The 16179-nt window shown below is 37.0% G+C and overlaps 1 protein-coding gene across 20 annotated transcripts in view; it reads left to right on the forward strand.

Annotated features, from left to right (window-relative positions):
- dock3 (dedicator of cytokinesis 3) overlaps positions 1-16179 on the forward strand; it is a 205597-nt gene that overhangs the window by 154919 nt on the left and 34499 nt on the right. For 13 of the 20 annotated variants that reach the window (XR_013203395.1, XR_013203394.1, XM_077226928.1 and 10 more), the window contains 13 exons: positions 1764-1852; positions 3162-3287; positions 8758-8882; positions 9282-9444; positions 9779-9885; positions 10940-11111; positions 11213-11310; positions 11411-11494; positions 11968-12068; positions 12205-12286; positions 13215-13385; positions 14899-14991; positions 15918-16110. Coding sequence is in view for 17 of the 20 variants with exons in the window: in XM_077226928.1 (XP_077083043.1) it covers positions 1764-1852; positions 3162-3287; positions 8758-8882; positions 9282-9444; positions 9779-9885; positions 10940-11111; positions 11213-11310; positions 11411-11494; positions 11968-12068; positions 12205-12286; positions 13215-13385; positions 14899-14991; positions 15918-16110 (1604 nt within the window). In the remaining 3 variants the exon portion in view is untranslated. The remainder of the gene's footprint in view (positions 1-1763; positions 1853-3161; positions 3288-8757; positions 8883-9281; positions 9445-9778; positions 9886-10939; positions 11112-11212; positions 11311-11410; positions 11495-11967; positions 12069-12204; positions 12287-13214; positions 13386-14898; positions 14992-15917; positions 16111-16179) is intronic. The other 7 variants (XR_013203396.1, XM_077226937.1, XM_077226938.1 and 4 more) reach the window with 1 other exon arrangement.

Below are 16179 nucleotides of genomic sequence, written 5' to 3' on the forward strand. Positions count from 1 at the left end.
CATGTTTATGTAACGTGTGTATTCGCATGTGTGTTTGTGAGGATCTCTTCCTGGAAGTGTGTGTTCAGGCTGTGCAAGTTTCTGGAGACATCTAGTGGTTGAAACTGCTGGGAACGTAATGCTACGGCAAACCAGGCCGGTCAGATTAGCATCAGATATCCCTTCATGTTCTTGAACGTAGAACTTTCCATCAAACAGCCTGTGTTGGTGTTAATGCCGTTGTGACCCTGCGAGCGACGGTCCAGAATCACCCTCGACGCCCTCGGAGCCAGTCGCCATGACAGCCAACCAGATGGACTCAGTGGGAGTTCCCACAAAGCATCTGCCCGCTTACCCGCCACAAACACTAGCATTAGCATAGCACGGAAGTCCCTCTTCAGCTGCCACTTCAGCTTTAGTCACTTCTGGATCAGGCATTAATGATATCACTTCCCCCTTAAGCCAGAAACTGCTGTTCTCGAACCTCCGTCAGCTAGCCCACAGCGATTTAACTGCTACTAATGCTGGAACGTAACATATGGCTCTGTTCTGTCTCCTGAGAGCGCCACACTTCTCTACTTTTAAGCAGTATTTGCTTCATTGTGATGACTCTCAACACTTGGCTGTACTTGACTGCGTGTTTCTTTCACTCACCCATGTTATTCAAAGTGGCAATTGACTAATGCCGCATGCTAATGCTAATGCAGCTGTGCCAGTTTGAGTTAATTGTTTTGATTGTAGGTTATTCTACTCTCAACGTCAAAGATATCCTCCTTTTTCTATAGAAAAAGACACTGGATAACCACAATTCTCAAAAATTACAGATTTTTTTTACTTACCAAACATTAACTTCATACTAAGTTGATGGTACATAGGCCTACTGCTTTATTTTATTTTATTTTATTTTATTTTATTTTATTTTATTTTATTTTATTTTATTTTATTTTATTTTATTTTTATTTATTCATTTTTTTTATAGCACCAGTGACAAATTCATAAAAAAATAAGGTGATCATCTTAACATGTGATGAACAGACTAATGAACAGATTTTAAATACAATTCTAATATAATCTTTCTAACACCAATGACAAAAAAAATTATCATGGGACAAACCTTTTTAAACTATATTTTTATTAATAATTAACTATTTTTATTATATTTATTTACCATAGAAATCAAAAGAAATTAAACAGTTAATTACCTAGAACTACAAAATGAACATTTTATTTTATTATATTTTATTTCACCAGTGACAAGTTCATAAAGAATAAGGTGATCATCTTAAAATGTATACTTATGATCTGATTTAATATATAATTATATTATAATCTTTCTAACATCAATGACAAAAAAAAAAAAAATCATGGGACATACCTTTTTTAAATATTTATGTTTATAATAATTACATTTTTAACTACCTAATATTTTATTATTTTTAATTACCTATAAGTACAAAATGAACAGTAAGTAAATAAATACATAAAGGTTTGTCACATTCCTGATCATATTGCGTCATTCTGGCAAAATTTCACAATCCAAAAGATGGAGTCCCACAAAAAAAGATTAAGGCCCACAATGTTTTTTTTCTCAGTGAATATCCTTTTCTACTCAGAATAATGTCACATATTATACAGCAGTTACATATACTGATAAGTTACATTTGTGACTTAAAGCATCTGGGAATCACAGGAATACGAATGCAATTCATCCATAAAACAACTTTTTCTTTCTTTTTTTTGCTACACTGTATAATGGATTGTCCTTTGTCTTCTCTCTTTCACAGGTGTAATAATGAAAACGAGTGGTACCAGATTCATGAGAACATTATCCGCAAGTCCAGCACCAAATACACCGCCCCCAGCACTAACTACGGTAAGTGCACTTCCAAAACGGTCGTACACTTGATTTAAGTGTCATCATCACTGAAACTGAACAGTCCTTGCAAAAAATCTGTCTATTATCCTACTTTTACTGTTGTAGTTAAAGATTCGCTTATTTTGCTGAAATCACTGTAGGGACGTGTATGATTGGCCCCTAATTCTCCACAATTCTACTGTAATAAAGCACAGTCTGATTTTAAATTCAATTTATGTTCTTAGTACGTGCTATCATACATAAAATAATAAAATGTGAAAGTAGTCATTACCATTCCAGTTAACTAAAGTAACATGCAAAGCTTAAGCCAAAAAAAAAACCCTCAAACAAACAGAACATCTGTGAAAAGATAAGAGTCCAAAATTATTTTGAATAACTAGATCAGGTCCCTAATAACCCTTAAAATGAGCTTCATGAGCGTTCACGCCAGCGGACGATGTCAATCTGTTTATGATAAGCGTCCACTGCAGTTTTGTCTTCTGCGGCTTTAAAATCCATATTGTTTTGCCACAAGATAGCAATTGCGAGCCAATTTGAACATAGTATAAATGTATCAACGATACTGAACATGGATTTCTATATGTACAATATGCATCACATGACTAAACATGTCATAGTTAATACCTCCATTTTCGCATTGTACACCACAATGCAAAAACAGGGTTTTCAAATGTATCCACGTGGGAGAGTATCTTCAAAAAAAGCTCCATGTTCCCAAGACAAAATGGCATCTCAGTGTGGATGCAAGGCCAAAACGTAGAGAAAAAGATGCGTTTTCAAATGTATCTGGATTGGTGTGGACGTAGCCTAAGTCCTTGGGGAAATGAGTATCGTAGAGGTGTGTCTTGAGGTGTCGTTCAATGGTGCTCGGTGTGTTAGCTGCTCTAATTGAGAGTTTATTCCACCATCGAGGGAGGGGAAGGCCTTAGAAACATTTCTGGACCTGGATGAACAGAAACCCTTCCAATTGGGAACTGACAGGAGCCAGGCAATCAGAATGACTGATTGCAGCAGGCGGGCTGGTGTGTACGATTTAATGAAGGATTGAAGGTAGCGGGGAGCCAGGTCATTAGCGGGATTGTAGACCCAAAACAATGTCTTGATTGAATTGAATTGTAGCAGTCACTGGCAGTCGGCATTGAGACTTGAACAAAATGGTAACATAAGAGATGCAATCTCTCTGGTACGTTCTTTGAAACAAGGGGCCATTTTACTATACAAATACTAACATAGTCACGAGGATAATTACAGCGGTCGTCAAAAGGAAGTCGTCTTACATTTCCGCTGAACTCTTGTCCTTGTGTAGGTCTGATCATCTCACTGCAGCTGTTGAGGGGTGAGATGGAGCAGGTGCGCAGGGAAAACCCCATGATCTTCAACCGCGGCGTGGCCATCACTCGCAAACTGGGCTTCCCCGATGTCATCATGCCAGGTAAGTCTCATGGGTGCAGTTAGGGATGTCACGATACCAAAAGTCTAGTAGTCGCTACCAGTACCATTACAATTTTACGGTTCTCGGTACCACAGCAAAATCTGTTGGAACTATTTGAAAAAAAATAGTAAATTAAATGCAATTACTTTATTATTTATGATGGTAATCATAAGTACATAATACATAAGCATTGAAGGCTACATGCTGTTTAAAAGTTAGCATTGCTTATAAAAGATCAAGTGAAAAATAAGCAACCTTCTATGCGCACATTATTATTAGTAGTAGTATTTTTATTACATTAAGACGTAGCTAAATCTACTTTACAACATAGGCTAATATCATTATTTCAGTTAATATCTTCAAGTTAAACCGAACTATTATTGTGACGGGTTGCCGTGAAGACATTTGAGTTTCTGTCTGTGTTATGAAATGACGATAGTTTTTCTCAAATGAAACGGTAAAATGCTCATGAAGTGACTCTCAGATCGGCGCTGGAGAGGAAGTTCATCATGTCCTCATATTGTGAGGCAGTAGAGACTGAAACCTGCGCGAGCGCCACATGTGCTTCAGTGTGTGTGTGTGTGTGTGTGTGTGGTAAATGAAACCGCGCGTCTGCGCCATTCATTCACACAGAGACAAGCAGAACATGCTGGGTTAATAGCCTAGTTTTTTTGCAGTTTATTATTCACAGACGCTAGTATAACACGTCGTGATTGTGGTATATACTGGCTACAGTGCTCCTAGTAATAAAATTAGTCTGGAGACTCGCGCTTAGATAAACACGGAAGCGACTGAAAGCAGCCATTAGTGGGTACCAAATATACCCGGGACTCGGTACTACAGAAATGCTGGTATCGTCACATTGTCAAAATTTCAGTACCGACTCTTTTGACGACACTAGTTGCAGTTCAAGATTTGTTCAGGAATGAATAAATCCAATAGATATGCCAAAGCTTTGAATTTAAAGTAGATGGTTGCGACAAGTTAGAATAAGAAAATATAAACGAAATCCAAAAATCCACAAGGTAACCAGAAGGTAGTAACACACAGCAAATGTGTGGTACAACTTAAATAGGAACTCAAACAAGATGATTCATATAAAATTTGCAGAGCAATGGTAAATGCTACAGGAATCACTAAGAGTTTTTTCAGCTCTAAACTCAGTTTTCACTGTTTTCTCTCTACACTTCATGCTTTTTCACGACCTAGGAACATCATACAACCACCCATATGTGTCTCTATCTGCAACGCTTTTCATGTAGGGGTCAAAGCGATGCATAAGCCTTGAAGCGAGTCTTGTGAAACGGCCTTTAGCAAGACCAATAATCGCACACAACATCACATAATCGGCCTCATTGCCTTTTAACTGCCTAGACTCAAGCTTATATAAATGTATATGACCCACATTTTGACAGACTGTACAGGCTCCGAGCCTCAGAGGGCCTGTAAAACCAGCTGGACTCTTGCCACGTCAAAGTTGAGTTAAGAAATCCCTTCCCTGTGATTCAGGAGCCTTGGGGCTTCTCTAAGTTGTTCTCTTAATAAAACCGTGTCACTGTGTGTTCTTTAAAAATTCAGTGGAGCCCTGGCTGAATTCCCCAACAGTCAAAATCCTGTAACCATGTACAATATATCTCTTCTCTTCGTCCATAAATTCGCACATCAGTCTTGTACTCCCAGATGTCCTTCACTGGTAGGTGGATTGATGGGTCCTCCATCTTCTTTTGTAGAGCCCTCTCATTTGTCTCTGAGTTAATGTTTCCTCATTCTTCTGAAGAGCCTAATGATTGGTTTATCATCCACGAATCGATCAACCCGAGGTAGTTCAATTATAATCACAGACAAGGCCGTGCTCTTTAAATTCAGCATTTTGAGAAGCCAATAAGTCGATAGGCCTCTGAGAGCCATGGTTCTTTGGGTTTCTGAGATACGTATTTTTCTGGGGGGAAAAAAAGGCTTAGATGCTATTGAACCACAATGTCTGGGAAAACCCCATGTAATCTTATTTCTGATTGCTGCATTGACTTTATTCCTTTAAAAGTTCAAACTTGGCAGGTTTCTAAGAAATGGTCCCAGCATTGGGATCCATTGCGTAAAAAAAAAACGATGTCTGTCTGTCAAACGGTATTAAGTCTTGGAGGCAGCAATTAGAAGTAATATTGAACTGTTAGCATTATGAAATATTAATGACACTTGAGGTGTGCAAGCTTTGAAAGTTATTCATTCTCATGACATTTTCTATAAGGCGGAGATGAGTTTCTACAACAAAACCTATCCAGAATTATTTATACATTTCTTTTTCAGTGCAAGATGTGATGTTGGATTGCATCGTCCATTTCATTTTTATTTTAGCCATAAAAAGGCCAAACATACAATTAGTAACATTGTTCCCGTAGTCTTGTGTTTTGCCGTTCTCTTAATATACATAAAACAGAATGTGAGCACATTCAAATACCTAGATACTAAACCGTAGCATCTGCTTTCCCTTTTCTACACGCTAGCAACTGCTGTCAGGCCATTTTTCCCTCTTTCCAGCTGGGAAAGCACCAGGATTGTTCCTTTTTGGAAGGAATTCGTGCCTGAATAGAGAGCTTTATGTGGATTTTATTCAACAAAATAGCTCTGAAGCAGTGGAGAGAAGTGTCTAACTCCGTAGCCGTAACCCATTACAGAGACTGTCTATACAGGAACGCAATCCAACGAAAGACCAGTGCTCACAGGAGTCAGTCTGCTGCTGCCAGATAACATTTCTATCGGGCTGTGAAACTGTAGGATTCTGTCAGACAAACACACAAAAGCTTTATTTAGGCTTTTACAGTATGTTGTCTATTCAATCCACTGTTTCTAAATGCAGCTGTGGCCATATTTGCTTTCTTATCTAGGTTTGTGTCTTGGTAGATACACTAACACTAGTATTTGTGTTGTGGGACATTGAATATTTGGAATAATTTTTGTTCTGATACCAAATACCATCAAGCCCAATATTGTCAATATGGATATCAATACCAATACTGGTTTTATTTATTTATTTATTGCCATTTTAAAAGATATTTAGTGATTATAACCCGTATCATTGTCTGCAAGTATCACAATCATTTAATTTTAAACATTAAAATTAAGTGGTTATGAGTATCATTTACTAACAAATGACTTCCGAGAATGTTCAAAGATCGAAAAGAAAGTTTCAATCCTATACAACTATTTCATAATATTTTTTTCTTTTTTTTTACTTCAGTATATTTTTTGCTTATATACACTTGCTTACTGATCAGTACGTTCTATACTCCTGATACAGCATTAGTATTGAAATTATAGATAAACTCAATATTTATGTATATATGTATTTATTTATACTGTGAAATTTTAAATCTAAATGTAATTCTTGTACAGGTCAACATCAAAAACTGATCAAATTGATTTGCTATATTAAAGCATCTTTCTGGTCTTATTATGCGTGATTTAACAGTGCACGTTATTCCAAATTCAATTTAAATTTAAATGATTATAAATCGTAAAAGTTAACAATTCAGTTATATATTTTTTTAACATGCTTTTTCTTTAATTTCCCAATCTGTATTAAACACACACACGCACACACTATTTATTCACTTTATTACATTATATTAATCACATCAAGTGTTGTAACAGTAGATGTTTGTTATATTCTGCATATAAAATTGACAAATGGAGATGACTGTTTGACTTGAATTAACCAGTTTTGTGAGCAAAAGTCAAGAAAACTTTTTCATTATGCACATTACACTCCAAATAGAGCAATAATTGTGTCGCTTAAGGTGCTTTATATCACTCTCCTTGACTATATCAGCCCTTCGTAAAGATATATGGTGCATCAGAGCAAATTTAAGCTTTTCTTAAAGGTATATGCCGAAATATACATCTCCACACTCATAACTGTCTGCATATTTGCTGCAGGGTGGGTTGTTTCTAGGAGCTCTCAGAAGAGGCACGCATTCTCTTTTATTGCATCAGCTGTAATTGGAAGAAATCAAATTAAACTCCACAACTCCTTTCACTAACAGCTCAAACTTCCTTCCCCTTGAGTAGACGGGGAAGAGCTAAGACCAATTCCAGAGAGAGTCCATGTTTATTTTGAGTATTATGATTCAGATGCTTGGCGCTCTGCAGAGAGAATGTGGGCTGCTGTGTCCTGGATTGAATGAGGTTGATAATGAAAGAATCATCTGAAAGCCAAGGTCACAGTGTAAACGACAGTGTAAAAGACATGTTGAACTCAAGTTTGATTATATTTCTTCTAGCCAGTGGGTGCAGTTTTGCTCCTACACTTTTGCTCCTACAGTTTAGCTGTACAAACAATTTGACCTTTATGTAGCAATAGCTTTTATTACAGTCTGTAAAAGGGTTTAAGAGTGAAGCTAAATGAAGTGTCCTGGTCCATCCGAGATTACATTTTCTTTTAAGCTTGAACAAAAAACACATAGATATAGAAACATAAAAAAAAAACGATTTACCGTTTTTTTTGTCCAACTTTTATGTTATAGTGGACTGATATATGTTGTTTCTGACCCAATATCTGCAAGCATGATCTACAATGATTTTCTGAAAAAGTGTGTAAAAAGTGCCTTTTACAATTCAAACACAAAACATTACTAAAGAAAAAAGAAAACCATAATGCATCTCTTACAATTTATTGAAAATTTATCATCAGATTTTGTCAATGATGTCTGAACTTTTTTGAACCCCATGTTGGCGACGCATGAATGTTGACTTTTTCTTCCAATAATTCACTAGAAAATAAATACAAGTAAAAATAATCACAACGTTTTTGTGACAGGTACAGTTTTACCGTAAAAAAATATATAAAATAAAAATATGGTAACACCAATTCTCACGCATAGGGATAGTTTACCTAAAAAATGAAAATTCTGTCATCTCTTACTCTCCCTCAAGTTGAATTCCTTTGTTCTGCTGAACACATGAGATGATATTTAGAAGAATATGGGTAAACAAACAGTTGTGGGTGAATATTGACTTACTAAAAAAATACTATGGAAGTCAATGGTGCCCCACAACTGTTTGGTTTCAAACATTCTTCAAAATATCTCCCTTTGTTTTCAGCAGATGAAATAAATGTATACAGGTTTTGAACAACTTGAGGGTGAGTAAATGATGACAGAATTTTCATTTTTGGGTGAACTATACCTTTATCTTGTTGCTTATTAGCATGCATATTACAATGCATCTCTAACAATTTCTTGAAAATGTATCATCAGATTTTTGTCTAGGATGTCTTTACTTCTCTGAACCCCAAGTGGCGACACATGTTTGTTGAGTTTTTCTCACAATAATTCACCAAAATGAAAATATAAGTAACAAAAAACTTTTTTTTTTAATAACTTCAATGCAGTGCAAGTTTTACCAAGCAGCAAAAAAAAGAAAGAAAAAAAAAAAAGTCATATTACCTAAAAATGTTGTTTTTGTTGATCTTTAGGTGACATACGCAACGACCTCTACCTCACGCTGGAGAGAGGAGACTTTGAGAGAGGAGGCAAGAGTGTCCAGAAGAACATTGAGGTCACCATGTATGTGCTCTATGCTGACGGCGAAATCCTCAAAGTAAGTCATGTGGACTTTAATAAAGCAATAGTTTGCCGATAATGAAAGTTCTGCCATTATTTACTCAACCTCATGTAATCCCAAACCTTCTGTAAAAGGAGGCATTTTAAGGAATTGTGTTTGTTGCTATTTTACATGAAATTTCACCATGATTATTAGAAAAAAAAATCTGTATTCCACAGTTCCACGATTGGAACGACATGAGGGAGTAATTTATGACAGAATTCAAATTTCAAGTTTTTGAGTCAGTTTGAAGTCAGTTTGAAAGGAGTAAATGAGTTTGTTATTTTCTGATGTATTTTACATAAGCCCATCATCAATTTTTGTGTCGCACACTTTGATGCACACTATAAAGCCACATAAAAGCAAACTGTTTCCATTTCTTCTATCTTTTATTAGGAGTGTATTAGTCTGGGCTCAGGAGAACACAGCATCAGTGAGTACCGCTCTTTCGTCCTCTACCACAACAACAGTCCACGCTGGAGTGAGGTCATCAAGCTGCCGATCCCCATCGACCGATTCCGGGGGTCCCATCTGCGCTTTGAGTTCAGACACTGTTCAAGTAAGGATTTATACTCTACCAGTATCATTTTGCACACATTTGACTTATTTTCTCTTGACATCTAAAGGTGTATGCTCAAATTATTCAAATTAATCAACTAATACCAATATGAATTGTGCCTACGTATGAACTTCTCTCCAAAACTAACTTTTTCTTTTTAAAGGGATGAGATATTGTGTTAGTCATTATTCAACATGTTGGTTTAAATGCTGCATGCAATGCTTGACATTTTGAAAATTCAAGTTTTTTTTTTGTTTGGTATAATGAATTTAAATTACTGGCACTTAAAACTTAAGAACGTTAGACAATAATTGCCATTTTATTGTTTCCACAGCAAAGGACAAAGGAGAAAAGAAGCTTTTTGGCTTTGCGTTCACGCCTCTCATGAGAGAAGACGGCACCACACTGTCGGATGAGAGCCATGAGCTTTACGTCTACAAGGTGAGGACAGTCTCCACCTTTACTCTAAACACATTGCGAATTTGTCATAGATGCTAAAACAAAAAAACGAAAACAAAATTCTGTGTCAAGATCTATGGAATACTTACTATTTATAATTACTGTTTAATAATGCGGTTAAACATAATATTAAAATAGTATATTAATATGTAATATTAAAGCACAATTTAAATTGGATTATATTTTTTTATCCACTTGCCAAGATATAAAACATTACAGCTGTTTAAAAGTTAAAAGTCATATGTAATCAATAGCAATCAGAAAAGTTTAATCTAAATCAGAAAACACATTTGTTGTGTGTTTTTGCCATTTTTAGTACTTTTTGACCTGTCTTATTGTTTTTCTTTTCTTTTCTTTTTTGTTGTGGGGGGGGGGGGGGGGGGTAGGGTCCAATACATAAAATGTAAGCTTTTGTTATTTTAGTACATCAAGTTAAACTAAACAAAAATGAGAAATGTTGCATTTGCAACTAGCTGAAATAAAAGCTTACTTCTATTTTATGTGATTTTAGTTAACATTTAGGTTGCACTTTATTTCGATACTCCACTTTAGACATTCTACTAACTATAATGGACCCTGAGTCTGACAATAAAGTTGAATTGAATTGGAAAGTATAAGTAACTTTTCAACTGCATGTCAACTAACTCTCAATAATTTGCAACTACATGTCAAATAACTCTCATTAGAGTATCTGTTAGGTTAGGGTTAGTAGAATAAGTTGACGTACTTGCAAAGTTACTGAATTACTGTTAAGGGACCATCAAAATAAGGTTTTAACAGATATTAACCAGACAGTCTACTAATACTCTAATGAGAGTTAGTTGAAATGTAGTTGCAAAGTTAGTAGATAATTTGTAGAATGTCTGAAGTGGACTCGAATTAAAGTTAAAAATTGATAAAATTATCAACGTTTATTCTCTTTTAGGTAAAGAAAATCATTTTTTACACTTCTGGTTACAATAACCCTGGTACAGAAAGGGCATAGCATGTTCATATGATGTCTAACTTATAAAACTCTTGTCTGTGTCTGAATCAGTGTGATGAAAACACCACCTTCAGTAACCATGCGCTGTACCTGGGGTTGCCCTGTTGTAAAGACGACTTCAACGGCTGCCCGAACATCCCGTCCAGCCTCATCTTCCAGCGCAGCACTAAGGAGACCCTCTGGATATCCACTCAACTCTCTTCCACCAAACTAACACAGAATGGTAACTTACTAACACTTCACGCAACATTACATTTTTCCTCCATTCATCAGTTGTTGCGTCTATTCCTCAGAGTATTAACACTTTCTTATTGTGTTTTGAAGTTGATCTACTAGCTTTGTTGAAGTGGAAAGCACATCCAGACCGTGTGATGGACATTTTGGGACGATTGCGCCACGTCTGCGGGGAAGAAATAGTCAAAGTGAGAGCTCCGTCTCAATAATTAATAACAATAAAAAAGGACAGATTTGAATGTCTGCATAATTCAATTCACACCCACATTTTCTCTTTCTATTCTCCAGTTTCTTCAAGACATCCTCGACACACTGTTCTCCATTCTGGATGACAACACAGACAAATATGGACCCCTTGTGTTTCAGTCGCTGGTTAGAAATCTTAAATAAATGACATTTTTAGCACTACGCCGCAGTTTGCCTAATGTTAATCATTCACAGCTGTAATAACGTGTCCGATTTCCATCCGTCAAAAGCGCTCAGACCCGCATTTACTGTACTAACGTGTATTTGTGTGTGTGTGTGTGTGTGTCTGTTATGAAAAATGGAAGATTTCAGCTGGCACGGATCCAGGCATTATTAGGCCTTAACAGCTGTTTGATAGTGGCGTCTCCAGAGACCCTTTAGCTTCTTGTACTCCTGTAAAAAGAGTCAAGATTTTCTAGCCTCTCTTGGCCTGAATACATCTGTCATGTTTCTTTTTTGGAGAATAGAGAACCAATGCAGGCTGCATTCTTTTTGCATTGATATTCATTTTGCAATATGCTATCGTGGTCCTTTGGACATTTAGCTTCTGTAGTTTGGGATTTCTGTGCGAATTTAAAGCATGACACATTTCTGTCCAGGTGTTCATCATCAATCTGCTCCGGGACAGTAAGTTTTATCACTTCCGGCCTGTGATGGACACCTACATCCAGAAGCATTTTGCTGGAGCACTGGCTTACAAGTGAGCTCATCAATTTTAGCTGTATATTTATGTTTAGATATAGTTTAAGCAAACATATCTTAGTAATGGATAAGTATTAAAGGGTGTTTCATATTTTCTGAATATAGTATAATTAGTCGTTTAATTTCAAATGCAGAGAGTTGATTCGATGTCTGAAGTGGTATATGGATCGGTCAGCAGAAGTTGTTCGACAAGATCACATCCAGGAAGCCATGAGGGTAAGACCTCTTAAGTGTGCTGTATAACCAAATAAACAGAAGGAAAGAGAAAAAATCAAATGGTGGCTTCTGTCAAATAAGCAGTGATTCAGCTTCAACTGGAACTAGAATAAATAAATTAAAAGTAATTGTAGGGCATTCCTCAAAGGACCTTTACAAATAATTAGCTCAAGCAAATTGTATTGAGATTTCTTATTCACTCCCTGTATGGTTTTGTTGAGAATTAATGTGTTCAATGGTTTGATTGGCGATTCATTTTGGTACTGACAGTACCTCATAATTAAATGTCAAGCACTGTAAAAGTACAGAGAAATTATACTTTAGTTAAAGTGTGGTTGATGCGTCAAATATTTCAAAAGTGTCTAGCCGGAAATGTGTCTACTTGAGAGAAAGTAAGAAGATTCCACTTTAATTGTACATTATAAGTATTTAGAAGTAAAACCTTTTTTTCTTAGCTTTTAAAACTGGCTGATGAAAGACAATGAAAGACTTGCACAAACTGTGAAAAGCAGCCCATTTAATCACAGTTTCAATGTTGTGTTTAAAAAAAAAGACAATTTTTATCTTCAACAATGGTAATTATATATAAAAGACCCAAAAACTGCTCAGTACAAATGAAGTTGTAAGGAGTAAAAAGTGAAGTTCTTTTTTTATGGAAATGTAAAGTACAGGTTAGTTTAATCAGCTTTAGTACAAATTCCCCAAAATAATATTTTAGTGATCAATTCCAATTACTTAAGTACTTCCCACCCATGAAATTAAAACCGTTCAGTACATGTTTTTAATTATCTTTATTTGTCTTCAAGGTAAAAGCAAAAGAATTGTCCCTATTTATTGTAATTGGAATGTTTTAAAGATATTTTATAGCATAAACATGGAGCTCAGACACTTTAGCTTGTACACACATTAACTGTAGATCTTCCTTCAGGCTCTAGAGTATCTGTTTAAATTCATCGTCCAGTCACGGATCCTCTACTCCCGGGCCACCTGTGGGATGGAGGAGGACCAATTTAGGGCCAGCATCCAGGAGCTTTTCCAGTCCATTCGTTTCGTCCTCAGTCTGGATAGCCGCAGCTCTGAGACGCTCATTTTCACCCAGGTCAGATATAAACAAAAGAACCATTTTACATTTCATGAAATCTGGTGTATAAGTAGAACTGTGTCAAAAAAATAAAAAGCTTGAAATTAAAGGAAGTGGGACTTTAGAGGTGAATGTTCGTGGTATTATGCTCTTTTTCATATTAAATTACTTTATTCATTTATATCCCACTTCTGTTTAATTAAAGAATTAAGCATTGAAAGCAAACAAGAACAAGGTGGTCTAATGTGTTTGAAAAGGAAAGGTTTAGTTGTAATGATTTGCTGATCTCCAAAGCCATGGTTGTTGATGATTGTTGACCCAATATCAAAGCTGCTTCCTTGAGGCTCATGTTTGTTTAGTCTTCTATCAAAATGACGCATCTGTCTATCTCTGCCCTAAAGAAGTTGTACGTCTAAGCTGTTTTGACAGCCCCATCTCATGGATATCCTGTGAAATCATTTCTCATGTAGAGCGAGTCGCAATCCGACAAACAAGGTTTTCCTTGTAGGCTGCAGGAGTAGATATCTGCTCGCTTCAGATTGCTTGATCGCTGAAGTAGATGTGAAATGTTCTGAAGAACCAAATTTGAAGAATCAAGACAAGAGGACTTAAGATGAAGATCAGGAGACGCCAACACTGATGCCACCAAACAACTTTTTGAGAAACTGTGCTATCTTTAGCCACTATTTTTACATTGTCTGAAGATGGTGTGCATGGGACTTGCCGCTATGATGCTTGGATGTTGTAGGTGGTTGCTAGACATTGCTACTCTGTGTTTGCTGAAGTTTTCTGATGGGTTTTTGCCCATTGATATGCAGTTATGAGGGTGTTTTAGATTGATGCTGAAAGCATTTCTAAGAGGATGCTCTGTTGGGTGAGCACTGGCCCAAATCAAACCCTCCTCCAAGTTACTGTGATATTCTGATCCCTAGATACTGTATGTTTGATTGTTCTCCAGGTAATAGTTCCCTTCAGTAAGGCTCGTGACTTGAGGTATCATTGAGTTCCTTAGGACAAACGATGTGGGACAGTTTATGTGCCAAAGTTTTATACACAGGGTCAGGGTTTAAAGCCTGATGGACTTTGTTATAATTCTCATTAGTTTAGTTATTGGTAGTGTTTGTACAGCAAAATGTGAAATATCTTTCTCTAACAATGTTTGAAATTTCAAATTTATGCAGATAATGTACAAGGTAAATTCTTATTAGGTAATGAAACCTAATAAACCTTCCACATGACTTCTTATGCCACAACCATATTTTATCTTCCACGCCTCCAGCAATGCATCATTTAATTCTGGATTCACCAGGAACCGAATAATAAAATATGTGTCTGTACTTTGATTATCAGTGTCTGGACACAATATAGTCCATCCTACCAACAATACTTGCACAAATGCTTTGATGAAGATTTAGTCTTTTTTGTTGACAATGTTTTTACTGAATTGTCCCATATTGTACCTGTGTGGACTTTTCCCATCCCTGCCCTGTATCCTGACCCAATCCTGCCCAACTTCACTGTACCCCCCTAGGGTCCCCAACCAACTACAGGACAAGCCACTGCCAACCAGGGCAACTGCTTGCAGCCGTTAAGCTGTAATGCCCCACGGCCCTCTCCGCTGTCTGTAAGTAGATGCAACTTGTTGAATTGCCCCACAGTAATGGAACGGACCCAACCCAACCTTATACCTAAAACATCCACTGTCACATGCAACCATCAGTACCTTTTCAGAACACCAGACCCCAACATGATCCAACAACCCAAACACACTGACAACAACACCAACAAATGCCTCCAAATGCTTCCAATGCATTTTCCGCTGGGTTCTTTGGTGTGTTTCTTGGTTTTGATTGCTGTGTTTGACACCAAATCTTCTTGTGCACAAAGTTGAGACCTTCCAAACACCCCCATTATTCACCTTTCCTCTTCAGTGGCATTGAACCGGGGACCAGCGATCACCTTGCCTGCAATGGATCGTACCATGGGGATGTTGAGCAAAGTGGGGAAGGGAAGTCCTCAAAAGCAAGAGATGTAGATGTTTATATAATGGTAGCTTTGAATAAAGGAATAGCTAAGGTCTCAATTATGAACCGCAATGACAATCTAGTTAATAGATTTGTGGCTGTGCTCATAACTAAATAGCAGTCTTCAACCCACAGTCCTGCAACGTTTTGTTCCAACCTACTTCAGCCCTCCTGCCTGTAATTTTCAAGTGACCTTGAAGATCTTGAATGGTTGGTTCAGGTGTGTTCAGGTTGGTTCAGTTGGAGTTAAACTCTACAGGACAGTGGCTCTCCAGGACGTTTGGAGGCTTCTGATATAGCACCATAGATGGTGTGGCTTCCTCTCGAAAATTTAAAAAAAATCTACCAAGTAAGCATAAGGAATTGACAAAGCCTCACTGTTACTTCATCTCTTGCTGTGTAGGGGATGTCCATCCCTTCTTTGGCCAGCAGTCCCTTCACATCTTGAGCTTTCTAAAAGTGAACACATACCATGACCAAAATGCAAAAAATGCTTTCTTTCTCTTGTCCCTTGCCATTTTTTCAGGCTGCCCTGCTCAACTCTTTCCCTGCCATTTTTGACGAGCTCCTTCAGATGTTCACAGTACAGGAAGTGGCAGAGTTTGTGAGGGGAACTCTGGGTAGCATGCCTAGTACAGTCCACATCGGTCAGTCCATGGATGTGGTCAAGCTTCAGTCCATTGCTCGAACTGTGGATAGTAGGCTTTACTCCTTCCCAGGTATTTCTTAAAGAAATGTGCTAAGTTTTACCTTTACGGATACAACTGGGGCAGTATACTTAATAGGAC

Source organism: Siphateles boraxobius, unplaced genomic scaffold (genome assembly GCF_051911475.1).
Source record: "Siphateles boraxobius isolate OS27281-9 unplaced genomic scaffold, OSU_SipBor_1 13, whole genome shotgun sequence".
Lineage (NCBI taxonomy): Eukaryota > Metazoa > Chordata > Actinopteri > Cypriniformes > Leuciscidae > Siphateles > Siphateles boraxobius.